The following is a 26,347-nucleotide window of genomic DNA, read 5'->3' as shown; positions in this document are numbered from 1 at the left end:
ATGTCATCCCTTCCACAAGCGGTTCAAGCCTCGATTTTTAGATCGCTCTACTGCAGAGAAGTCTTCCCGGTCTCGATAGCAGACCCAAAGCGGGACAGCGGCGGCAATCAGGTCCGCGGGCACGGAGCTTCGGACCGGGTCGCGAGCGTGGCGGCGCGCTCGCAACCCCGCTGCTGGGCTCTTAAAGGCAACGTACGGGTACGGGTACGTGCCTGTGCCCTTCTGCCGACGTATATCGGCGTGAAGGGGTCCTTATGTGGTTAAACCCGGGCACATTATTTAGACAGAAATGTGGCTTGGAAAAGGGGCTTGGCAGGAGGGTGATGGGGCAATCACTATATGCGCCCCATTACTATTCTCTTTGGAGTGCCCAAAGGTGTCCCTGGTCTGTTACTGTGCGGCTGCCCTTGAGCTGGGGTAAGTGTGGGGCCCTTTACTGAGGGTCGAGGGGGGCTTCTGTGCCACCCAGGGCATGGGGGGGGTGGATTGTTTGCTGCCCCCTCCCCAAAAAATACCCCACCAGCCGCCACTGATCACCAGATTGATCCGGTGACTTGTCCTTAATGTTCCCCTAACGGGGAAGTTCCTTCAAGGATTGCGCAGGCGCAAACTTGCTGACGGAAATCTCCGAACCTCGCCCGGCATCCAGGCTCATTCTTTAACATCCCCGTGGATTGGAGGATGTTAAAAAAAGAGCCAGGAGGACGAGCGAGCGCCACGAGGACGTGAGGCCGACTGGCCACTTACCTCTAAATCCACGTCGCCCTGGATGCCGGCCGCGGTTCGGAGATTTCCGTCAGCAAGTTTGCGCCTGCGCAGTCCTTGAAGGAACTTTCCCGATAGCTGGAACCATCTCAGCACATCAGCTTGCGCATGCGCTGGAACTTCCACGATAGCTGGAACCAGCACGGCAGATCACCGGCTTTATGCTTCGTTGGGCTTCTCGGTGATTGTGCTTTGCTGTTCTCTCAGGCAGGAAGCAGCGAACACTCAAATGGCTAAAGCTGGCCATAGACGAGTAGAATTTCTGAGTTTCTATGACAGTTGGATAAACAGGCAAACGTTTTAGGTACATTAGTAAATAGCCCTGTACTATGGTTGCTGAGGAACTACAGATCCCAGCCAGTCTGCTGCAGGATTTCAGTCCTTCCTGTACAGGGATCTCCACCCTCATTATATAACATTAGGAGAAGGCAGGAAATAATTGTCTCTGCATTCTCCTCCATTATATCCTTACTACAGCCCCCCCCCCCCCCCAATGTAATCATCCAATAATGCTGAAGAGCCTGCTGTATAATCGGAGCAGACAGCCCGCCGTACAAGATGGCCGAATATACGTCAGGAGAACGTCGGCTCATGCGGAGGGGGGAGGGGAGGTCACCCGCAATTGTGGGGGCTTTTCTTTCTGCCAACCAGATCTGGAGGAGGCCAGACTGGACCGGAGGGCTGACATTTAAAGTGACTGGCCCAGATTCAGGTAGCCTTGCGCTTTTTTTTACGGAGGCGCAGCGCACCGTTTTGCCACTGGGCCTCCGTAAATGTCCTGCGCTACGCGCAATTCACGGAGCAGTAGCTCCGTAAATCGCGTGGGCGCTCCGGCAAAATGCCCTGCGTAAGGGCGCCTAATGTAAATGATCCCGTAGGGGGCGGGAATCATTTAAATTAGGCGCGTTCCCGCTCCGAGCGTAGAGCGCATGTTCTGTCGGGAAACTTTCCCGACGTGCATTGCGGTAAATGACGTCGCAAGGACGTCATTTGCTTCAAAGTGAACGTGAATGGCGTCCAGCGCCATTCGCGATTCACTTACGCAAACGACGTAAAATTTAAACCCTCGCGACGCGGGAACGACGGGTATCCTTAGCATTGGCTGCCCCTGCTTTTAGCATGTGCAGCCTTACGCGAAACCCGACGTACGCAAACGACGTAAACTGCGTACGCAGGGCTCGCGTAACGTTGTGAATCGGCGTTAGTGTGCAATTTGCATACTATACGCTGACCACAACGGGAACGCCACCTAGCGGCCATCGCAAGAATGCAGCCTAAGATATGCGGGCATAAGAGCCTTATGCCACGCAGATTTTAGGCTGCAGTCGGCGTAACGAGCTCTCTGAATCAGGAGAAGTCGTTACGCCGGCACAAGTAAGCAATTGCGCTGCGTAACTATGGTTACGCAGACGCAATTGCTTCTTGAATCTGGGCCACTGTTCACAGCATTTTGTTTGACAGTTTTTTTTAATGAGGAGCGAAAAACCATCTGAGGGCTGCATCAGTGTAAAGCTAAAGTGCTTCTCTATGCAATGCAGGCAGATCGTGGCTGGTGGGAGGGGCCAGCAGGGGGGCTGTACTGAGCTTCCTGACAACATCAGTACCCCGCCCCAGTACTCCTCCCAAGAGTTCTCAGTCCGGATGCAAGCAGTGGGCTGACTCTTGGGAGGAGTTATGCAAATGTCAAAATGCCTTGCTGAGTGGGCATGGTGCCAGTCTGGAGGAGTGGGCGTTCCTAGACACCCAGATGTGATGCTGAGCCTCCATGACTGACTGAAATCCAATAAATGTAAGGGGGCGGGCCCAGGAACGGTCAGGCTGGGGAGGATGATGTTGGACGTCCTCCAGCCAGGAAATGAGGCGGGGCTCTATCTGAAGGGAAGGCCGGAGGTCAGATTTAATAATGAGGGGAGTTAAGCTTCAAATATTTAACCGCTTTTAAATGGTTGGCTCTCTTGTAAAAGCAAACCTAGTGGCTAACTAGCCGCTTGATTGCTTTTACAAGCAGTCGGAGGGAACGTCTCCTCCCACCACCTTTCCGCAGCTTTACCGGGATCTCACCCACCAATTTATTCTCTAGCGCCTCTGCTTTAAAAAAATATATAATGCTTGAGAAATTTTCTAGCAAAAAAATACTGATTACATGTAAACAAAAAAGTGCCAGAAAAGGCTTGGGGGTGGGGGGGGGGGGCAAGTAGTTAGTATATCCAAAGCCATTGTTTTGGGGGATAAAGTGGGGGGTGGCTAGAACCTCTGTCATGTTTTTATTGCCGTGTGTGTCCCAACTGGAAAGATGTGCTCTCTCTCTCTCTCTTCTTTCTTTCTCTCTCTCCTCTCTCCACTCTCTCTCTTCTCTTTCTCTTCTTTCTCTTCTCTCTCTCTCTCCCTCCCTCACTTCTCTCTCTCTCTCTCCCTCCCCCTCTCTCTTCTATCTCTCGCTTCCCTCTCACACTCTCTCTCTCTCTCCCTCCCTCTCTTCTCTCTCTCTCCCTCCCCCTCTCTCTTCTATCTCTCGCTTCCCTCTCACACTCTCTCTCTCTCCTCTTTCTCTTCTCCCCCCCTATCTCTTCTCTCTCTCTTCTCTCTCTCTCCCTCTCTTCTCTCTCTCTCCCTCTCTTCTCTCTCTCCCTCTCTTCTCTCTCTCTTCTCTCTCTCTCCCTCTCTTCTCTCTCTCTCCCTCTCCTCTCTCTCTCCCTCTCTTCTCTCTCTCTTCTCTCTCTCTCCCTCTCTTCTCTCTCTCCCTCTCTTCTCTCTCTCTTCTCTCTCTCTCTCTCTCTCTCTCCCTCTCTTCTCTCTCCCTCTCTTCTCTCTCCCTCTCTTCTCTCTCTCCCTCTCTTCTCTCTCTCTTCTATCTCTCGCTTCTCTCTCTCTTCTCCCCCTCCCTCTTTCTCTTCTCTTCTCTCTCCCTCCCTCTCTCTCTCACCCCTCTCTTCTCTCTCTCCCCCTCTCTCTTCTGTCTCTCTTTCCCCCATCTCTCTCCCCTATCTCTTTCTCTTCTCTCTCTCTCTCTCTCCCCTCTCTTCTCTCTCTCTCCCTCTCTCTCTTCTATCTCTCGCTTCTCTCTCTCTTCTCCCCCTCCCTTTCTCTTTCTCTTCTCTCTCTCTCTTCTCTCTCCCCCCCTCTCTTCTCTCTCCCCCCCTCTCTTCTCTCTCTCTCTCTCTCTCTCTCCCTCTCTCTTTCCTTCTCTTCCCCCTCTCTTCTCTCTCTCCTCTTTCTCTCTCCCTCTCTTCCCCTCTCTTCTCTCTCTCCTCTTTCTCTCTCCCTCTCTCCTCTTTCTCTCTCCCTCTCTTCTCTCTCCCTCTCTTCTCTCTCTCTCCCTCTCTTCTCTCTCTCCCTCTCTTCTCTCCCTCTCTTCTCTCTTTTCTCCCTCTCTTCTCTCTCTCTCCCTCTCTTCTCTCTCTCTCTCCCTCTCTTCTCTCTCTCTCTCCCTCTCTTCTCTCTCTCTCTCCCTCTCTTCTCTCTCTTTTCTCTGCAATCAGAAAACTCCATGCTCCCTCCTTATTGAAGAGCTCCAGCTCTGACTCGGCAGGGGGTGTGTCTGACCTATGCCGAGAGACCGCTGCTTCCACACACAGAGCGAGGGTCCTCCTCTGCAACATGCTGGCAGCTCACAGGCTTTTCTGCTCAGGCTGTGTACCCGGGAATGGTCCCTACTCTGTGGTTGCCCCTAAAGGTCTGCTTGTTTCCCCCATTAGAATCCTGTTGCTTGCGCTCCCCATTACACATCAGTCTGGGACACGGAAAACCTCCACGATGAAAGGTGATCCTCGAGGCTTTAAATTTGGATTGTCAGTTTGCTGTCAGTGTTCTCCTTTCAGTTGTACATAAATAGAAATCACTTCCTAGAAAATAATCCGAGGCACTTGGAGCTCTCTAGCTGTGCATCGCCAAAGGCAAGGCGCAGCGATTCTATACCTTCATTAGAATCTGTGCCGAGAAACGTGACGGGAGGAGGAAGCAACGCAACATGTTTGTACAGATGGAAGCAGAATGTGCAAGTTTGGTTCCAGCGCTTGCCAGTCAGCCGCCGCTGAAAATCAGAGGGCCAGATTCTCAGAAGAGTTACGACGGTGTATCTCAGGAAACTCCGTCGTATCTCTGTTTTTGACCCGCGTATCTATGCGAGTGATTCCTAGAATCATTTTCACATAGATACGCTGAAGATCCGACATGTGTAAGTCACTTACACTGTCGGATCTTAAATGTAATTCGCCGCCGGCCGCTAGGTGGCGTTTACGTTCAGGTCTCATTTGTTTATGCAAATGAGCCTGATACGCCGATTCCCGAACGAAATCGCGTCGCGTAACCGTCGTTTGCGTAAGCGTAAGGTTACCCCTGCTATATGAGGGGTAACCTTACGCCAGTCCGCCGTATGCCATGTTAAGTATGGCGTCGGGTCCGCGTCGTCTTTTCCCGTCGGGTACGTCGTTTTCGTAAGTCGTTCTTGAATACGACTTTACGTCAATGACGCACACGTCGGCGTCATTGACGTTTTCCGTCGAGAACTGGAGCATGCGCACTGGGCTATTTTTAGCCCAGCGCATGCGCAGTTCGATCGGCGCGGGGGCCCGCTTAATTTAAATATAAGCCGCCCCCTTTGAATTACGCGGAGATACGCCAGGCCTTTTACACTACGCCGCCGCAAACTACGGAGCAAGTGCTTGAGGAATACGGCACTTGCTCCAGTAAGTTGCGGCGGCGTAGTGTAAATAGCTTACGCGATGCCGCCGCAGATTCTTAGAGAATCTGGCCCAGAATTCCATTGTACAGGGCTAGACCCAAAAGAAAAGTGCCTGCTCTAACATCAGGGGGTCGTTTGTATTGCCTAGTACACACCAGCGGTTTTCCCAACGGATAAAAAAAACAACGGTTTTCCCGAACGGAATTCCTATCAAGCCTGCCTTGTATACACACATTCACCAGTGTTGCCAACCGTCCGTATTTTTACAGACAGTTCGTAAAAACTGCACTTTTTTCCCCACGTTCGTAAATGTCCGTGGTTGCGGGAATGTGCCAGTAAAATTAGCCGAGATTGGTTTGGCTTGGAACTGCGCATGGAGATTGGAGGCAGGGGGTGATGGTGGCTGTGGTGGCACCACAGAGGAGGGTGGAGGCAGGGAGTGATTGGAGGCAGGGAGTGATTGGCGGCATGGGGTGTTGGTGGCACCGCAGAGGGGAGTGGTGGCACCGCAGAGGGGAATGGTGGCACCGCAGAGGGTGGGGGATGGAGACAGGGGTTGTTGGTGGCACCACAGAGGGGGATGATGGAGGCAGGGGGCCTAGGGAAGATTGGAGGCAGAGGGAGATTGGAGGAAGGGGTAGATTGAAGGCAGAGGGAGATTGGAGGCAGAGGGAGATTGGAGGCAGAGGGAGATTGGAGGCAGAGGGAGATTGGGGGCAGGGGGAGAATGGAGGCAGGGGGAGAATGGAGGCAGAGGGAGAATGGAGGCAGAGGGAGATTGGAGGCAGGGGTAGATTGGACGCAGAGGGAGATTGGACACAGAGGGAGATTGGAGGCAGAGGGAGATTGGAGGCAGGGGGAGAATGGAGGCAGAGGGAGAATGGAGGCAGAGGGAGAATGGAGGCAGGGGGAGAATGGAGGCAGAGGGAGAATGGAGGCAGAGGGAGATTGGAGGCAGGAGTAGATTGGACGCAGAGGGAGATTGGAGGCAGAGGGAGATTGGAGGCAGGGGGAGATTGGAGGCAGGGGGAGATTGGAGGCAGAGGGAGATTGGAGGCAGGGGGAGATTGGAGGCAGGGGGAGATTGGAGGCAGGGGGAGATTGGAGGCAGGGGGAGATTGGAGGCAAAGGGTAATTGGAGGCAGAGGGAGATTGGAGGCAGGGGGAGATTGGAGGCAGGGGTAGATTGGAGGCAGGGGTAGATTGGAGGCAGGGGGAGATTGGAGGCAGGGGGAGATTGGAGGCAGGGGTAGATTGGAGGCAGGGGGAGATTGGAGGCAGGGGGAGATTGGAGGCAGGGGGAGATTGGAGGCAGGGGGAGATTGGAGGCAGGGGGAGATTAGAGGCAGGTGGAGATTGTGGCACCGCGGAGGGGGGTGAAGGCAGGAGGTGTTGGTGCCAGAGGGGGATGGAGGCAGGGGGTGTTGGTGAAAGAGGGGGATGGAGGCAGGGGGTGCTGTGACTAAATAATTTGCCCTTATTATATCGAAAATAACAAAAATATGTTTTTTTACCTTAATATCTACCTTAAATCACATTGCTGTTTGTCTAGCGTACTTGTTTGTAGCCTAAATACTGAAATTTGCATCTAAAAATGTCATTTAGTAACTGCCAGTAAAAACGTGGCGGCGCCAGTAAATTTCGGGTGTCATGCCAGTAAATTTCAATCTGGTAGGTTGGGAACACTGACATAACTTTTGACTGCCAAGAACGTGGTGACGTAAAAGACTACGACGAGCCACGAGAATTAAGTTCTGTGTTTCTGAGCATGCGTTGATTTGTTTCCGAGCATGTGCTTTTTTTTTTTTACCCGTCTGAAAACCATACAGGCAAACGGCTTTCCAGCCAGGATTTTTTCCTGATGGGGGGAAAAAAGAGATCCCGCCATTAAAGCTCATGTGCGTGTAAAGGCAGGCGTCCCGATACTTCTGACAATATAGTGTAAATTGTCCATCAGTCCATATAATCCCAATACCTGACAAACAGTGGGCCGGATTCAAAGAGATTTGCGCATTTATTACGGAGGCGCAGGGCAACGATTTTGCCCTGCGCCCCCGCAATTTTTTTGTGCTGCCCTCGATTCACGGAGCATAAGCTCCGTAAATTGCGCGGGCGCGCCGGAAAAATGCCCGGCGCAAGAGCATGCAATTTAAATGATCCCGTAGGGGGCGGGAATCATTTAAATTAGGCGCGTTCCCGCGCCGAGCGTAGAGCGCATACTCCGTCTGGAAAGTTTCCCGACGTGCATTGCGGCAAATGACGTCGCAAGGACGTCATTTGCTTCAAAGTGAACGTGAATGGCGTCCAGCGCCATTCACGATTCACTTACGCAAACTACGTAAAATTCAAATTTCGTGGGAACGACGGGTATACGCAACATGGGCTGCCCCTGCTAATAGCAGGGGCAGCCTTGCGCGAAAACCGCCGTACGTAAACAACGTAAATTGCGTACGCAGGGCTCGCACAACGTTGTGAATCGGTGTTAGTATGCAATTTGCATACTATACACTGAGCACAACGGGAACGCCACCTAGCGGCCATCGTAAGAATGCAGCCTAAGATATGCGGGCATAAGAGCCTTATGCCGCGCAGATCTTAGGCTGCAGTCGGCGTAACGAGGTTCCTGAATCAGGAGCACTCGTTACGCCGGGGCAAGTAAGCAATTGCGCTGTGTAACCTATGGTTACACAGGCGCAATTGCTTCTTGAATCCACCCCCCTGTCTGCAACACCCAATTCTTTATTTGCGGAAAAGAGTAATATAGTTACCTCTCTGACTACAGACAACACATCCCTACCTCATGTTAGGAACATCGCCATTGACCGTATTGTAATACATGCTCAGAATACCCCAATCCACCAGACGTCTCGTGTACAAAAAACATACCAACACCTCAATGGTTGGCACTGTGGAGTTGCTGGAACAAGTTCTGTCTTTTTTTTATGGTGGTATAAAACAATGGGGAAGGTGCGTATCCTCAGGCCAGAGGGAAGTGTCAGTTGGAAGACTTGTACTCGCGTGTTCCTGCAGCGCGCCACCCAACCCGTACCTGCGACTAGCTTGTACCTGTAACCCGAACCAGCTGATTTTAATTCAAAACCTGAAGCCAGGCTTGACTTTCCTAAAACAAAAAATACAGTCCTGATCAAAAGTTTAAGACCACTTGAAAAATAACAAAAAATCATATTTTACATTGTTGGATCTTAACCACTTAAGCCCCGGACCATATTGCTGCATAAAGACCCAAGGGGTTTTTACAGTTCGGGACTGCGTCGCTTTAACAGACAATTGCGCGGTCGTGCGACGTGGCTCCCAAACAAAATTGGCGTCCTTTTTTCCCCACAAATAGAGCTTTCTTTTGGTGGTATTTTATCACCTCTGCGGTTTTTATTTTTTGCGCTTTAAACAAAAATAGAGCGACAATTTTGAAAAAAATGCAATATTTTTTACTTTTTGCTGTAATAAATATCCCCCAAAAACATATATAATTTTTTTTCCCCTCAGTTTAGGCCGATACGTATTCTTCTACCTATTTTTGGTAAAAAAAAATCGCAATAATCGTTTATCGGTTGGTTTGCGCAAAATTTATAGCGTTTACAAAATAGGGGATAGTTTTTTTTAATTTTTATTTTTTTTATTTTTTTTTACTACTAATGGCGGCGATCAGCGATTTTTTTCGTGACTGCGACATTATGGCGGACACTTCGGACAATTTTGACACATTTTTGGGACCATTGTCATTTTCACAGCAAAAAATGCATTTAAATTGCATTGTATACTGACAGTTGCAGTTTGGGAGTTAAACACAGGGGGCGCTGTAACATTTAGGGATCACTGTGTGTGTGTTTACTAGTGTAGGGGGGTGTGGCTGTAGGAATGACATCATCGATCGGGATCGGCCACAGTGAAGCACGGGGAAGCTGTGTTTACATACGGCTCTCCCCGTTCTTCAGCTCCGGGGAGCGATCGCGACGGAGCGGCTAAAAACACCCGATCGGACCCCCCACCCACGTCTAGCAGAGGACGTACAGGTACGTACATGTGCCTGTCCGTGCCATTCTGCTGACGTATATGTACATGAGGAGGTCGGGAAGTGGTTAACAAGGTTCCAAGTAGAGCTTCAACTTGCAACAAGAAGAAATGAGAGTGAGACAAAACATTTTTTGAGCATTCAATTTAATTAAAACAACAAATAAACTGAAACAGGCTGTTTTTCAGCTGATCAAAAGTTTAGGACCACACCTCCAAAAAAAAAACTAAACCCCCCCCAAAACAGAAATCCAACTTCCAAATGTGCGTTCTGCGATTTGTCATTCACACCCGGGCATTTTGAAATCTGCCGGCGACTCAAAACGCTGAGGTGTGAATGCAGAGCCTGTTGGCTGCTAAAGAGTGGTTGCCGGTGGGGCCCCAACCGAAGTTTGCTCTGGGGCCCCATGACTCGTGGTCTCGCCCCTGTTTCAGTGTGATGGGTCTTATAGAAAGGGGTGTAATGCAAAGCATTTTCATCTCACCTGTGATAGTCCGGTGTGAATTTCTTAGGGAATGATGAGCACCCTGATGGCTGGAAGTGACCCACACAGAGATTCAAGATCTGGAGCCAGATTCTCAAAGGACTTACGACGGCGTATCTCCACGTACGCCGTCGTAAGTCAGAATGTGACCCGTCGTATCTATGCGCCTGATTCTTAGAATCAGTTACGCATAAATTTGGCCAAGATACGAGCGGCTTAAGTCTCCTACGCCATCATATCTTGGGTGCATATTTACGCTGGCCGCAAGGGGCGCTTCCGTAGATTTACGCGTTGAATATGTAAATTAGGTAGATACGCCGATTCACGAACGTACTTGCGCCCGCTACGCCGTTTACGTTAGGCTTACGTCCGGCGTAAAGTTACCCCTGCTATATGAGACGCAGCCAATGCAAAGCATGGACATCGGAACAAGCGTATCTTTTTACGTCGTTTACGTAAGTCGTACGTGAATGGGGCTGTGCGTAGGTTACGTTCACGTCACAGGCATTGTGCCGGCGTATCTTAGGGAGTAAATTCGACGTGATACTGAGCATGCGCGCGCATGCGCCGTACAATCGGCGCTTCATTTGCATGGGGTCACGGCTCATTTTAATAAAACACGCCCACTTCTTCCACATTTGAATTACGCGGGCTTACGCCGGCCGATTTACGCTACGCCGCCGCAACTTACGGAGCAAGTGCTTTGTGAATACGGCACTTGCCTGTCTAAGTTGCGGAGGCGTAGCGTAAATAGGATACGCTACACCCGCGCAAAGATACGCTCTCCTACGTGAATCTGGCCCCTGGTCTGAACACCAACACACACATTGCAATGGACTAGTCTAGGAATAATGAAAAGGAAATCCTGTGATCAGTTTTGTGGTAGTTGTACGATAGGGAGAAGAGAATGTAATTCGAAAAATAAATCGCTACAAGTACAACAGCAAATATATTTTCTTGTCTGTTCCATCTTGGGGCAGGAATGTTCACCGGTCCTCTCCCATTTCTCTCTCTCTCTCTCTCAGAGCGCTTCTGATGGTTTCTGGAAGTCGGTTGCCACTCGGGTGCCACGGGAGCCACACGAGATCCGAATCCTGAACCCCTACTTCATCCAGGAAGCAGCGTTCAGCTTCATTGGGCTACCGTTCAATAATGGACTGATGGGAAGAGGGGTAAGAGAAGGTTATAATGTGTCTTTAAAGTGATTGTGAAGCTTGTTTTTTTTTTTTTTAATAACAAACATGCCATACTTACCTCCACTGTGCGGCTCGTTTTGCACAGAGTGGCCCTCGATTCGTGACTTCTGGGGTCCCCCGGCGGCTCTCGCGGCTCCTCCACACGTCAGATATACCCCTAGGACTGTGGTGCCCAACCTTTTGAAGGCCGAGGGCCACTTAAGCGGAGTGGGCAGGTGACAGGTCTGTGTCCAGTCTGCAAAAAAGGAAGAGATCGCGCTAAATAAGTGATATGTGAACAAAAAGTGACATAAAGTTCAATGAATAATATGTCCCGCCACAAAGGCAAGTAAATAAATTCTCCCAGGTGATAAACTCAATCCACAAGGAAAAGTGCTGGACAGAAAGATCCTCCACCAACGATAAAAAAGCCTCTTACCAAATAAAATTGATCTCCGGTTTAAGAGAGATCAAACAGCGCATAAGAGGCATGAATGGATATCCCATAGACAGCAATGGACAGCAACAGCGGTGAAATCCTAGTGACTTGTCTTTACAGATACATCTCTCGATAGGTCATCCAGGGATATAAGAAACAAAAAGACCTCACATAGCGTAATAACGTCTTGGTTTAATATCGAAATCAGTAAAATTACACTTACATGTCAATGTAGGCAAACGAATAAAATATGAGCCGACCCGCTCGATACACAGCCTGTATCAGGTAAACAATACGCGGTGACGTCAGCACGCCGCCTCCCAACGTTTCGTCAGCTTCATCGGGCTACCATTCAATAATGGACTGATGGGAAGAGGGGTAAGAGAAGGATTTTAATGTGTCTTTAAAGTGATTGTAAAACTTTTTTTTCTTTTTTTTTAATAACAAACATGTCATACTTACCTCCACTGTGCAGCTCGTTTTGCACAGAGTGGCCCCGATTCATGACTTCTTGGGTCCCCCGGCGGCTCTCGCGGCTCCTCCCCACATCAGATATACCCCCTAGGACTGGGGTGCCCAACCTTTTGAAGGCCGAGGTCCACTTAAGCGGAGTGGGCAGGTGACAGGTCTGTGTCCAGTCTGCATATGCAAAGCAGACACAGACCAATCTACTCTATGGGCCCTCTGATCCAATCAGATGGAAGGGGACGGATCTACTTCTGTTTTTTTTTTTTGTTTTTTTTTTAGCAGATCGGATAGGAGGTAGGCAGGTGTAAACGGACAAAAGTCTGTTTACATTTGCCACTCCATAGAGGTGAATGGAGGGTCCGATTGGGTCGGACGATCACGTGAGAGGGGCCCAAGGCTGCTTTTACACTGATGGTTTGTGGTCTACAGACACCGTGGGTGCGGCGCAGTGTATCTGTGGTTTTCCCACCGGTTAGCTTCACTTTGCCATAGACGTCTATTATATCCTGCAGGTGTGATGCACTTTCTGAAAAGCCGCTTGCTTCCTCTACCGCCGGCTTCGTTCACACCACTGATGCTCTGGGGTGGCAAGTCGGCAACCTGCAATATGGGTTTGCCAACCAGCCATTCCAGAGCAGGCGGTCGTAGGCCACATCAGAGGGCTCCACAGGCCCCCACACTCTAATGTCCCCCCCACAATCACACACTATTATTATTATACTGTATATGTGTATAGCTCTGACATATACCACAGTGCTGTACAGAGATCACTGAGCCAGTCACATCAATCTCTGTACAGAGGAGCTTACACTCTAATGTTCCCTCCTCCCACAGTCACATCAGTCTTTGTATCACAGGAGCTTACAGTCTAATGTACCCCCCCACAGTCACACACTAATATTATTATCATTATATAGCTCTGACATATACCGCAGTGCTGTACAGAGATCATTGAGCCAGTCACATCAATCTCTGTACCAGAGGAGCTTACACTCTAATGTCCCCTCATCCCCACATCAGTCTCTGTACAGAGGAGCTTACACTCTAATGTCCCCTCATCCCACAGTCACATCAGTCTTTGTACCACAGGAGCTTACACTCTAATGCCCCCCCCCCCCCACACACACACAGTCACACACTATTATTATACTGAACATGTGTATAGCTCTGACATATACCGCAGTGCTGTACAGAGATCACTGAGCCAGTCACATCAGTCTCTGTACAGAGGAGCTTACACTCTAATGTCCCCTCCTCCCACAGTCACATCAGTCTTTGTATCACAGGAGCTTACAGTCTAATGTCCCCCCCCACAGTCACACACTAATATTATTATCATTATATAGCTCTGACATATACCGCAGTGCTGTACAGAGATCATTGAGCCAGTCACATCAGTCTCTGTACCAGAGGAGCTTACACTCTAATGTCCCCTCCTCCCACAGTCACATCAATCTCTGTACCAGAGGAGCTTACACTCTAATGTCCCCTCCTCCCACAGTCACATCAGTCTCTGTACAGAGGAGCTTACACTCTAATGTCCCCTCCTCCCACAGTCACATCAGTCTTTGTACCACAGGAGCTGACACTCTAATGTCCCCCCCCACAGTCACACACTATTATTATACTGAACATGTGTATAGCTCTGACATATACCGCAGTGCTGTACAGAGAAGGCCCAGCTAGTCACAGCAGTCTCTGTATCAGAGGAGCTTACACTCTAATGTCCCCTCCCCCACAGTCACACACTATTATTATTATATACTTATATATCTCTGACATATACCACAGTGCTGTACAGAGAAGGCCGAGCCAGTCACAGCAGGATGACCTTGACCCGCCACTGCCTACATTTTCCCAGTCCCCACATCTGTTCTTCTAATATTTCAACTTTGTCCGGGAAAAAAAACCCTGAAAATGCTAGTTTGCTGGCTGTTTCCGCCTCCAGTACTTTGAGTTGCGGATCTAAAACAAGATCAGAATTGGAGGAAAGTCCCAGATATGTCTGGAGTCCTAATTTGTAGACTTGTTCCAGGTCAGTGGCTGACCAGTGAGTGACCTGAGCCCAGAGGGTCCTCTTCAGGGAGCGGGGTCACCATTGGAAGCCTCTCCATGTTTCTCTCCTGAAGGGTTTACATTAATCTGGGGAATAAGTGGTTGTCCGTTGTGGCCCTTCACACCGCACTGTATTAGTATCAGACGTGTGACTGTAGACACCCCAGGCTCTCCGCTCCCCCCCCTTCCCTGCACATCCAGGTGTCAGAAAGATGAATGGCCGCACATTAGCCGAAGCATGACCGGGATAGTTCAGATCGATTGTACACAATGTAAGAGATTTATCTTTACTGGAGGGTGATGAACAGGGCCCTGGTTATCAATAGACGCTTCTACCTCCGGGGCTGCAATTACTAAACTCATTTGTGTTCACACTTCCTTCGTTATCTGCTTTCCTGTATGGAGGATCGTGTGTGTGTGTCTGTCCTGAGCAGGGCCGGACTTGGTGTGTCGGAGGCCCCTGGGCTTGAGTGTTAAAGGGGCCCCCTGGAGCCGAGAGTGGGCCAACCTGAGTTGTTGAGCTGGGGGGGGGGGGGGGTTCCGCTGCTCGAACAAAGTTGTTGAGCAGGGGGTAGAGTGCCGCCGATTGGTCATGGTTGTTGATTGGGGGGTGGGATATCGCTAGATGGACTTCTTAGCTCCTCTTCCTGCTTCCTCCTCCCGTGGTGCATCCAATAGGGGCCCCCTATTGGCCGGGGCCCATGGGCTTGAGCCCAGTCAAGCCCAATGGTAAGTCTGGCCCTGGTCCTGAGCAGTCACCTGAGCCCAAGAGATTCAAACAACTAGGGCTGCAACTAACGATTATTTTCATATTCGATTAGTTGGCCGATTATTGTTTCGATTAATCGACTAATCGGATAATCTTAAAAAAAAGTGTGGTGTACAATTTAGTTAATATGTAAATAAAAAAAAAAGGCAATTTATTCTTAAATATCCATATTCAGTGGTAAATATAAATAACCAACTACAGTAATTGTCATGCCTTCTATTACCTCCACTTTCTCTGGGTTCAGATGCTGATCTTTCCTGCACAGAGTCTTTAAAAAAATGTTTTTTTTTAAACAAACTTGTTATACTTACCTGCTCTGTGTAATGGTTTTGCACAGAGCAGCCCAGATCCTCCACTTCTGGGGTCCCTCACCGATGCTTCTGACTCCTCCTGCCTTCAGAGTGCCTCAATAGCAAGCTGCAAAGTATAGTATAGAGCACCCGCTATAGCAAGGTAAAAAAAACTTCTGCCTTTAGAACCACTCACTTCCTGCCTAGGACTATATGTCCCATGAGGCATTGCTCCTCACATTTTCACATTCACAAATTTTCAGGCACTTAGTGACATGTATGGATGGTGTACTGAGCTGTATGTGTGCTGCACTGTATTTCCTGATATATAAACAAATAATGCATTCTATATGCAGGCCAACTAATCAACTGGCCGATTAATCGATTATGAAAATAGTTGACTATTTTTATAATCGATTAGTTGTTTCGGCCCTACAAACAACCAGATACTTTATTTACACCCCTCTCTGTCCTTCCCACCCCGGCAATAGTGGTCAACTCTCTTGATACGAGGTGCCTCAAGTGTGGCCCCCAACATCATCACCAAAGAGCCGCACATAAAATGAAGTGAATACTCAGAGACAACAAACACACAACAGAATATAGACCAGGGGTCTCCAAACTTTATAAACAAAGGGCCAGTTTACTAACCTTCAAACTTTAGGGGGCCAGACTTTGGCCACTGGGGGAGTAAAACATTTCCTGGAGTCAGTGGGATCTAACAATGCCCCATCATTGGTATTAGGGGGTGTATTAGTGCCCCATAGTTGGTGTCAATTGGAGGAATAGTGCCCCATCATTGGTCTCAGTGGGAGGAATAGTGTCCCGTTATTGGCATTAATGGGAGGAATAGTGCACCATAGTTGTTGTCAGTATCAGGACTAGTGCACCATTCTCGGTATCAGTGGTAGGGACCATGCCCCACTGTTGCTGACAGTGTGGTGAATAATGCCCCAAGGGCCAGATAAAAGAATGCAAAGGGCCGCAGTTTGGAGACCTCTGATATAGACTATAAGGAGATGGTCAGCGACTGCGGACGTGGTGCAAGAGATGGTCAGAGACTATGGACGTGGTGCAAGAGATGGTCAGAGACTGTGGACGTGGTGCAAGAGATGGTCAGAGACTGTGGACGTGGTGCAAGAGATGGTCAGAGACTGTGGACGTGGTGCAAGAGATGGTCAGAGACTGTGGACGTGGTGCAAGAGATGGTCACAGACTGTGGACGTGGTACAGGAGATTGTCAGAGACTGCAGACATGATACAGGAGATGGTCAGAGACTGCGGGCATGATACAGGAGATGGTCAGAGATTTCAGATGTGGTCAGAGGCTTTGGACCTACTACAGGAGATGGTCAGCGACTGCGGACATGGTACAAGAGATGGTCAGAGACTGCGGACGTGGCACAAGTGATTGTCAGAGACTGCAGATGTTGTACAAGAGATGGTCAGAGACTGCCGACATACAAGAGATGTTTAGAGACTGCCGACATACAAGAGATGTTTAGAGACTGCCGACATACAAGAGATGGTCAGAGACTGCAGACATACAAGAGATGGTCAGAGACTGCATATATGGTATAGGAGATGGTCAGAGACTGCGGACGTGGCACAAAAGATGGTCAGAGACTGCAGACATAGTTCAAGAGATGGCCAGAGACTGCAGACATTTGTACAAGAGATGGCCAGAGACTGCAGACATTTGTACAAGGAGATAGTCTGAGATTGCAGATGTTGTACAAGAAATGGTCAGAGACTGTGGACATGGTACAAAAGATAGTCAGTGTCCACATTTTTCACTCGCTAGCATCTGTGAATGAATATTCTACATGTCCTGTCCAGGGCTGTCTTAATGAGAGGGCACACCTGGGCACTGCCCAGGGGGGGCCCCTGCACTTTCCCCAAAGCAGCTGGTCTTTGAGCCTACGCTGCCCCCGAAATTGGGTTGCCCATGATGGCACTGAGAGTGATAGATACACAGGGGAGGCAATCTGCCTCCTACCTACTTGATGTCTGTTTACCTGCACTGTCATCATTGTAGGGGCCCCAGAGCATTACTTTGCCCAGGGGCCCTTGATTCTATTAAGATGGCCCTGGTCCTGTCTGCCACTGTGGCAGACAGCTTAAAGTTTTCAATGCACTGTGAGGTCACTGATGAAGCACCCTCGTAGTCCGTTCACTCATCCTACACCACCTCTGGGAGAAGCTGCACCACATTTTGGAGATGCTGGGGTTCAGCTTTGGTCATTTTTAGGCTAAGAACTTGGACTGACCGTCTCCTGGACTCTTCATGTATCTGTGCAACCTTGGTGCGAACGATCTGGACTGGCAACTGTGGGAACCTCAAACGTGTACATACATTGTGGGAACCTTTGCCTGTGGCCGGCTCGCCATTTCCTAACAAGCAGAAAAATGAATAAAGAGGCCCTGTAATGAAATGTGAGACTGGAAGAAGAAAGACCCGAGGGAACGGCATTATAATAACAGATTGCAAGTCATCATAAAGATAATGACATGCCATTGTCATCGGATATTTACCTCTCCGTTTTCATTTACTAGAGACTCGTAGAGGAGAACGAGCGCCTAATTCCTTATTGTTCACGTCTGGCCTGAGCAAACCGGAGCTCAGCAGGCGGATGGGAGCACTAAATCAGCGGGGAGAGAGATTAATCGCCCATATGTCACCATGCCAAGCTGCCGGTGATTCTCATTCAGACAGATAACTAACTCTCCATCTCATTCACTTATCCCAACAAGCCAGGCAGCACACAGATAATCGTATTAATCTTCCCCGAGCCATTAGATCACAATCACGGGGCCGGTGGAAGGAGGGAGAGAGGACAATCCATCACTTCACAAATAGCCTTCATCGGTCACTGTATACCCAACCTGCTCATCGGGGGGCCACCGGGCCTGTTTAGTACGCTGCTCTGGGCAATTCATCTGCTCATCTTCACCTTATTCCAACTCATAGACTTCTCTCAAGTTTTTAACCAGAAATTTTAGCAAGATTTTTTTGTGTATGGTGCAGTTTTGGCACCAAAACTTTCCCCGTAAAACATGGATAAGACCAGAAAACATTTTAGCCACCTGAAAAGACCATTCAATTCTGTAGAATAAGGGCTGCATGGACCCATTATAGCTGTCGGGACCCAGGTTTGAACCTGTGACCTCTGCTTTGTCTGGCAATGTCTCTTCTTGCTGAGCCTCCTGAGATGCTGGTCAGCTCCCTTTCTGATCTTATAAGACAACCTTGCCTCTTGTCTTGTTTTTCTTGAACCTTGAACTTTTTGCTCCTCCCATGAACCTCCTAATAAAGCCATGCCTTTACACTTCTTGCTTGCCAAATTATTGTGCTCTCTCCAGCCAATATCTTGCTCTTTTCTCTCCTACTGTTCTTATCTTCACTTCACGACCACGCTTCTGCTGGATCCCAACCTGCAACCACTTGTTACCGAACCTTTGGCCTGTTAACCGACTATACTTGTACTTGATCCCCACCTGCTATATCATCTGTTGGACCCTGGCTTACAGTGACATGTTTGTCCACTTATCCAACTGGTCAGTAGGAGCCTCTCTACTGCTATTATTATTATACAGGATTTATATAGCGCCAACAGTTTGCGCAGCGCTTTACAACATCGAGGAAGACCGTACAATTACAATACAATTCAATTCAATACAGGAGGGATCAGAGGGCCCTGCTCGTTAGAGCTTACAATCTAGAAGGGGGGGTCAAGTGGAACAATGGGTGGTAGCTGTGGGGGATGATCAGATGGACAAGATGAAAATACAGTTGTTAGTTGTGGATAGGATAGGCTTCTCTGAAGAGAAGGGTTTTCAGGGATCGTCCAAAAGACAATAGAGTAGGAGATAAACGGACAGATTGGGGTAAAGAGCTTCATAGGCTTGGAAAGGCTCTGGAAAAGTCCTGTAGGCGAGCGTGGGAGGAGGTGATGAGAGAGCTAGAGTGCAGGAGGTCTTGCGAGGAACGAAGAGAACGAGTTGGTTGGTATTTTGAGACTAGGTCAATGATGTAGGTGGGGCAGAGTTGTGGATGGCTTTGTAAGTAGTCGTTAGTATTTTGAATTTAATTTGTTGGGTGAGCAGAAGCCAGTGGAGGGATTGACAGAGAGGAGCAGCAGACACAGAGCGATTAGTAAGGTGGATAAGTCTGGCAGCAGCATTCATGATGGATTGAAAGGGGGTAAAGTATGTAGGGGTAAGCCAATGAGGAGGGAGTTGCAATAATCGAGGCGAGATATGACCAGGGAGTGAATTAAGAGCTTTGTGGTGTCATTGATTAGAAAGGGGCGTATTTTGGAGATGTTGCGGAGGTTGAGGCGGCAAGATTTGGACAGTGATTGGACGTGGGGCTTAAAGGAGAGTTCAGCCACTATATAGCTACTGGTCCCCGAGCCTGACCATGACAATAGCTCTTCTGTTGAAAACAAGGCGGTTAGCACTCATTGAATAATCCCATCTCAACTAGGAGATAAACCCCCGACACTGTGTAATCATAAAACTCAGCTTTATGATGATTTAGACCGGTCTTTCTCGCCCCTTTTCAACCCAGGGTAGTCCTTGAAATAATTTCAGGTCTTGTAAAAAAATTACTTTCATCAGGGGTCAGTGGGAAGAATTCCTCTTACATCGGTGGTCATTATGAAGAATTCAATTCTCGCAGTGGCGGTCAGAATGCCACAGACAGCTAAATGTTCATTTGTGTCATAGCACTGGTTCTGCCAAGTGGCATCCGACCTGGAACCATGGAGGCATCATAAGATGGGAGGTCAGTTAGCCAAAGCTCAAGGAACCCCTAACTAACAACCTCTGGAGGAAACCTAGGGTTCCAGGAAACCCTGTTTGACAATCCCTGTTTTAGACGCTACTAGAACATGCAGAAGGGGGAGGTCAAATAACTACTCAAGAAACCCCCAGAAAGGAACTAGAAAATGCAGATGGGAGGTTGTAACGGAACGTCCCACACTCCGCTTGAGTGCTTCCATCATATACCACTTCCTATCAGTCTGGATATAGATATCAGATATTCCAGCTGCTCACAAGCACACAACGAGACGAGACTTGTTTGTCTGCTGAACATGGAGTATTTAATTGGAACCAAATACACAATCTTATACACAGTTAGAGGAGGTAACCAGAACATATATTAACATGAGCTAATTAACTAATCATTTACCCAGACTAGGCGACTCATAGATATGACCTTTTCATGGTAGACGTCACGTCTCCTCGCTCAACTGCTATACAATACACATTATCATAAGTGTAAACACAGGACATCTTCACACAATAGCCGGGTCAATTAGCACAGAGAACAGACAGATGGCTGGAGGTGAGGACATTAGCATCTAACAGTATATGTCCCAACATTATAAATGAGTCACTCTTACAATTAACCCGTTGAGTTCAGAATCAACAAACAGTAAATAGTTCCTTACAGATATCCTGGAATATATTGTGGATAATAATTACATAATAATCCCATCTCAGGTAGTCCAATATATAATTTCTCAGTCATCCTATGCCCCTAGTGGACATAGGATGATTTTAGACATAAGAGGGTCCGGGGATGTCCCGGGTGAGTCTGTCACAGAGGTCAATTAGCAACAATTCAACCCCTAGCAACCTCTTGAGGAACCCTGGTTTAGAATTGCTGTTTTAGACACTACTGGAAAATGCAGAAGGGGGAGGTCAATTACCAACAACTCTAGGAACCCCCAGCAACCTCTGGAGGAACCATGACTGAGAATTTTTGTTTTCGACACTACTAGAAAATGCAGATGGAAGGTCAATTAGCAACAGTTCAAGGAACCCCTAACAACCCTGGTTGAGAATCGCTGTTTTATGCCGCGTACACGCGATCATTTTTCGGCATGAAAAAATCAACGTTTTAAAAAAATTTCATTTAAAATTATGGCGTGTGGGCTTCACATCATTTTTTGGGTTCTGAAAAAATACATTTTTTTTTTTTTTTTTTTTCAGACATGCTGCATTTTTTAACGACGTTTTAAATGATGTCGTTTTTCGGGTTGTAAAAAATGATCGTGTGTGGGCTAAAACGACGTTAAAAACCTGCGCATGCTCAGAAGCAAGTTATGAGACGGGAGCGCTCGTTCTGGTAAAACTACCGTTCATAATGGAGTAACCACATTCATCACGCTGTAACAGACAGAAAAGCGCAAATCGTCTTTTACTAACACGGAATCAGCTAAAGCAGCCCAAAGGGTGGCGTCATCCGCATCCACTTCCCCTTTATAGTGCCGTCGTACGTGTTGTACGTCACTGCGCTTTGCAGAACATTTTTTTAAAACGATGGTGTCTGGGCAACGTTGTTTTAATGATGAAGTTGGAAAAAAAGTTTTTTTCTACATGCCGAAAAACGTTGTTTTTTTCATGCCGAAAAATGATCGTGTGTACGCGGCATTAGACATTACTAGAAAATGCAGAATTGACATCAAGGGGCCACTAACAACCTCTGGAGGAATCCTAGGATACCAGAGGTTGTTGGGGGTTTCTTGATCCCTGTTTAGACACCACTATAAAATGGAAATTTCAATGCTGTGTCGGTTCCGACAGTTTGACTGTCAGGTCTGTTTTATGGACGTTTTCTCCTTTTTTTTCTCCTATGGTTCTGTAACTCTATATTAATTCTTTCTCCTGTTAGGAATCTTTGTGAATCACATAATTTTTTCCTCTAATGATACTTTCCTTTTCCTCTCTGAACATTCAATCCAATGTGTTATCTGACATTACAGAATGGAACTTGAAATGCTTTTAGAGTGTTCAACACATTTGACCTATTTTTCCCTATTTCCAAATATTCTTTGGCTGTTTAATAATCTTTTATGCTAAACACTTGGATATTGAAATATAGTAAAATGTGTATGCAATATAGGCCGATAAGATGTATTATCTAGACCTACTGTTTGGGCTATTGTGTCAATATATTAAAGAAGTATGGGCCAAATCCTCAAAAGAGATACGACGGAGTAACTGCTGTTACTCCGTCGTATCCCTGTTCCTAACTATGGAACTGATCCACAGAATCAGTTTTCCATAGTTAGGACAAAGATCCGGCATGTGTAATTGAATTACACTGCCGGATCTTAGGATGCAGTACCGCATCCGCCGCTGGGGGCATTTCGCGTCGAAATGCCGCCTCGGTTATGCAAATTAGGACTTGCGGAGATCCACAAAGCTTTTCAGCTTCGTTTTTTCTCCGTAAGTTTAATTTTGCAAACGCAAAATTAGGGCTGCTTTTACAAGGTGTAAACTGTTTACACCTTGTAAAAACAGACCTTTCTTGCTCGCGACGCGATTTTTTTTAAATTAGATTTTTTTTTTTGGCGCCGTATCTTTTTTTTTACCCGACGCAACTTTATTGTCCCGTCGCAATCCACAAAGCCCGACGTAACGTAATTTCGCGCTATGCACGTCGGGAAAATGACGTCACGAGCATGCGTAGTACGGCCGGCGCGGGAGCGCGCCTCATTTAAATGGTAATCGCCCCCTGGAGAAGAGGAACGCCTTGCGCCGGCCCGATTTAAGTTACACCGCTCAAAATTTCTAGGTAAGTGCTTTGTGGATCGGGCACTTAGTTAGAGATTTTGCGGCGGTGTAACTTAAATGGAAAAAGTTACGTTGCGCCATTTTTTTGAGGATTAGGCCCTATGTGTTTCCTAAAAAATTATACTCCTCTAGATTGATGCAGCATTGACAGGGCTGGTACAAGGATTTTTGACACCCCATGTGAAACCTAATTTTGCCACCCCCCTGGCTCCACGCCCCACAAATCCCTGGCATGTGGTGCATAATGCTCACTGAAATATGCAATGTCTGTTTACACTTTTTGTTACATGGCTCCTTACTTAATTCTCTATTCAATCCGCAGAACATTCCTACCCTGGGCAGCGTGGCCATTACGATGGCGCTTCACAATTGTGACGAGGTAGCTGTGGCTGGGTTTGGGTACGACATGAACCTCCCTAACGCCCCTTTGCATTACTACGAGACAATCAAGATGGCTGCCATTAAAGAGGTAACAAGAGAAGTGCTTAGAATTTAAGGCATTGCCTGTACTGTTTGGCCCATGTATTGCAGCCCTGAGTGAGTGAGTGAGTGAGTGAGTGAAAAACTTATATAGCGCAACACATGCGAACTGAATCGCCTCTGGGCGCTTAGCAACCACTCCCTGAGTAAAACTTTTTGACCTCAGAAGAGATGGGTTTTGATCTTTCTTCTGAAGGCCAAGTGGTTCACCTCCAATCGGATGGTGGTTGGTAGAGCGTTCCATAGTCTAGGTCCTTGGACTGCAAATCTACATTCTCCTTTGGACTTGTATTTGGCTTTGGGTATCTGGAGTAGATTTTGGTTGGTGGATCGTAGAACACGATTGGGTTTGTGAGCTTTTAGTTTGTCGCATAGATATTGGGGGGCATTTCCTTGAATACACTTATGCGTTAGGCAGAGTGCAGCCCTGAGGCAGGCGGTGGTAAGGGAGAGCTCCTTGGGTGACTATTCTTATAAAACTCCCAATGCCAGGCTGCAGCACTAGAATATTAGCATGCATAAAAAAAAAGGGTATGCACTCAAGAGATAAAACTATAGTTCTACCACTTTACAGAACTCTGGTACAGCCACATATTGGGTCTGCCATCCAGATCTGGTCACCAATCCTCAGGAAGGATGTGCTGAAACTGGAGAGAGTTCGGTGAAGGGCAACAACGCTAAAAAGGGGGCTGGAGGACCTCCGTTATGAGGAACAGCTGCAAACATTAAACTTATTCTCCCTGGAGAAGAGACACTTAAGAGGAGATTGAATAGCAATATACAAATATCTAAATGGTGATTTCAGCATAGAGAGGTAACTATTCAGTCTTGGGTTGCTCAAGAAGACACGTGGCCACTCTATGAAGTTGGATAAGAAGCGGTTTAAGCTAAAACTGCGTAGGGACTTTTTTTTTTACTGTTGGAGCATCAAGAATGTGGAACTCCCTTCCACAATTAGTGGTAGCGTTGATCATTTCGAAACCTTTTAGTTGGGCAACTTATTGAACAGTATATACAGGGATATGGGAAGTGGTAGAGACCAAAATACACATACCCCCTCACAGGTTGAACTGGATCGACTAGTGCCTTTATGCAACCTTACAAACTATGTAACACACAGGGACCATCTGTAAAATGTGGCAAATGGTTTTGTCACAGAGTTTGATTGACTCCTTATGTCACAGACAGGGGCGACAGAGGACTAAGAGGTAGGACAGTTGGTCAGAGCAAACGGCAAGTCAACAAGCTGATGGCCACATGCGGTATTGCATGCAATTGAAGTCAATGCGGAACAAATTATTTTAGTTTCTATTGACTTCTATGGGGAAACTTGCTTTGATATGCAAGTGCTTTGGATTACGAGCATTCTCCTGGAACAGATTATACTCGTAATCCGAGGTTCCACTGTATTTTAGTTACATATATTTTTAAACTAGTATTGGCAGCAGTAAATCATGCACACCCTGGAAAAGTCCATGCAGGTTTCTTCTGCACTTTTATTCAGCAATGCAGCAAACTCAGTTTATATCAGGAGAACTTTGTACAGCAAGTCCATAGAACAAACAGAACATCTGCTCGTCCCAGTCATTACGTAAACGTAAGTCCATGCCTGGCCAACATGGTCCCCCTGATGGGATCCCTAAAACAAACAGGCAGCTCTTGTACCTTTTAGTGTTCTGTTAGCAGTCAGCCTTTTCACCCAGCAGCAGGCTCCCTCAGCATCTCTAAGCATCATTTCCATATTATATCATGGGTGAAACCATCCTATTCATGTCTCTTATGGCACCATCCCAAACTCATCAATGCTAATATATCCTTTAGGCTTGTCCCAAGGGGGACAGCAGCACTGTACATTCCAAACCGTAAGGAGACGATTTACCGGCTCCTACCCCCGCTCTCCATCCTGACAGATCGAGGGGGACACGGAGCAGCACGGAGGGGGACACGGCGCAGCATGGAAGGGGGTCATGGATCAGCACGGAGGGGGACACGGAGGAGAAGAGAGGGGGACAGCAGTATGGAGGGGGACATGGAGGAGAAGAGAGGGGGACAGCAGTATGGAGGGGGACACTAAGCAGAAGAGAGGGGGACACGGAGCAGCACGGAGGGGGACACGGCGCAGCATGAAAGGGGGTCATGGATCAGCACGGAGGGGGACACGGAGGAGAAGAGAGGGGGACAGCAGTATGGAGGGGGACACAGAGGAGAAGAGAGGGGGACAGCAGTATGAAGGGGGACACAGAGGAGAAGAGAGGGGGACAGCAGTATGAAGGGGGACACAGAGGAGAAGAGAGGGGGACAGCAGTATGAAGGGGGACACAGAGGAGAAGAGAGGGGGACACGGAGCAGCACGGAAGGGGACACAGAGCAGCACGGAGGGAGACATGGCGCAGCATGGAGGAGAAGAGAGGGGGACAGCAGTATGGAGGGGGACACGAAGCAGAAGAGAGGGGGACACGGAGCAGCACGGAAGGGGACACAGAGCAGCACGGAGGGGGACACAGATCAGTATGGAGGGGGAAACGGAGAACGGAGGGGGGCATAGAGAGGGACAGCAGCAGAATCGTGTGTAGGAGAGTTACAAGCACCGATCAGCTCTGATTTCAAGCTGCTGAATGCCACGGGGGGCGCAAAGAAACAGACCGGCTGTCAGACTTTGAAACCTATACAGGGTGATCGGTGTTTGTAACTCTCCCACCGCACTGATTACCCTGGCTGCCCATGTATCGGGTGAAGCATCGGAGCATTTGCACGAGTACAAGTACTCGTGCAAATGCTCGGTATCGGTACCGATACCGATAACTAGTATCGGTATCGGGACAACCCTAATATCCTTTCTCAAACCCCACAGTTGTCATGGTGGAGAATGTAACGAAGGGACTTTCAATGTGCCTCAAAGTAGACCTATATCCATAAAAACAATAGCTATAGTATAAAATTAAAACATCCTTAAAAACATGAAACATTGAGATCGCCATATCTAGTACAACACAACTAGTAGCTTGTTCATTATTCAAAGACAGTGTGGTGGATCAACGCGTTTCACATTTGTCTTGCTTCTTCCAATCACTTGGATTGAATCCTGAAGAAGCAAGGCAAATACGAAACATGGGCGACAACA

The 26,347-nt window shown here is 48.0% G+C and overlaps 1 protein-coding gene across 4 annotated transcripts in view; it reads left to right on the top strand.

Moving 5' to 3' along the window:
- Nucleotides 1-26,347, top strand: part of ST3GAL3 (ST3 beta-galactoside alpha-2,3-sialyltransferase 3) — a 345,449-nt gene that overhangs the window by 317,969 nt on the left and 1,133 nt on the right. For all 4 annotated transcript variants that reach the window (XM_040360921.1, XM_040360919.1, XM_040360920.1 and 1 more), the window contains 2 exons: nucleotides 10,986-11,132; nucleotides 23,069-23,215. In XM_040360921.1, coding sequence (XP_040216855.1) covers nucleotides 10,986-11,132; nucleotides 23,069-23,215 — 294 coding nt within the window. The remainder of the gene's footprint in view (nucleotides 1-10,985; nucleotides 11,133-23,068; nucleotides 23,216-26,347) is intronic.

This window comes from Rana temporaria, chromosome 7 (assembly GCF_905171775.1).
Source record: "Rana temporaria chromosome 7, aRanTem1.1, whole genome shotgun sequence".
Lineage (NCBI taxonomy): Eukaryota > Metazoa > Chordata > Amphibia > Anura > Ranidae > Rana > Rana temporaria.
Note: the sequence above shows the minus strand (reverse complement) of the source record. Positions and strands in the feature narration are given on the sequence as shown.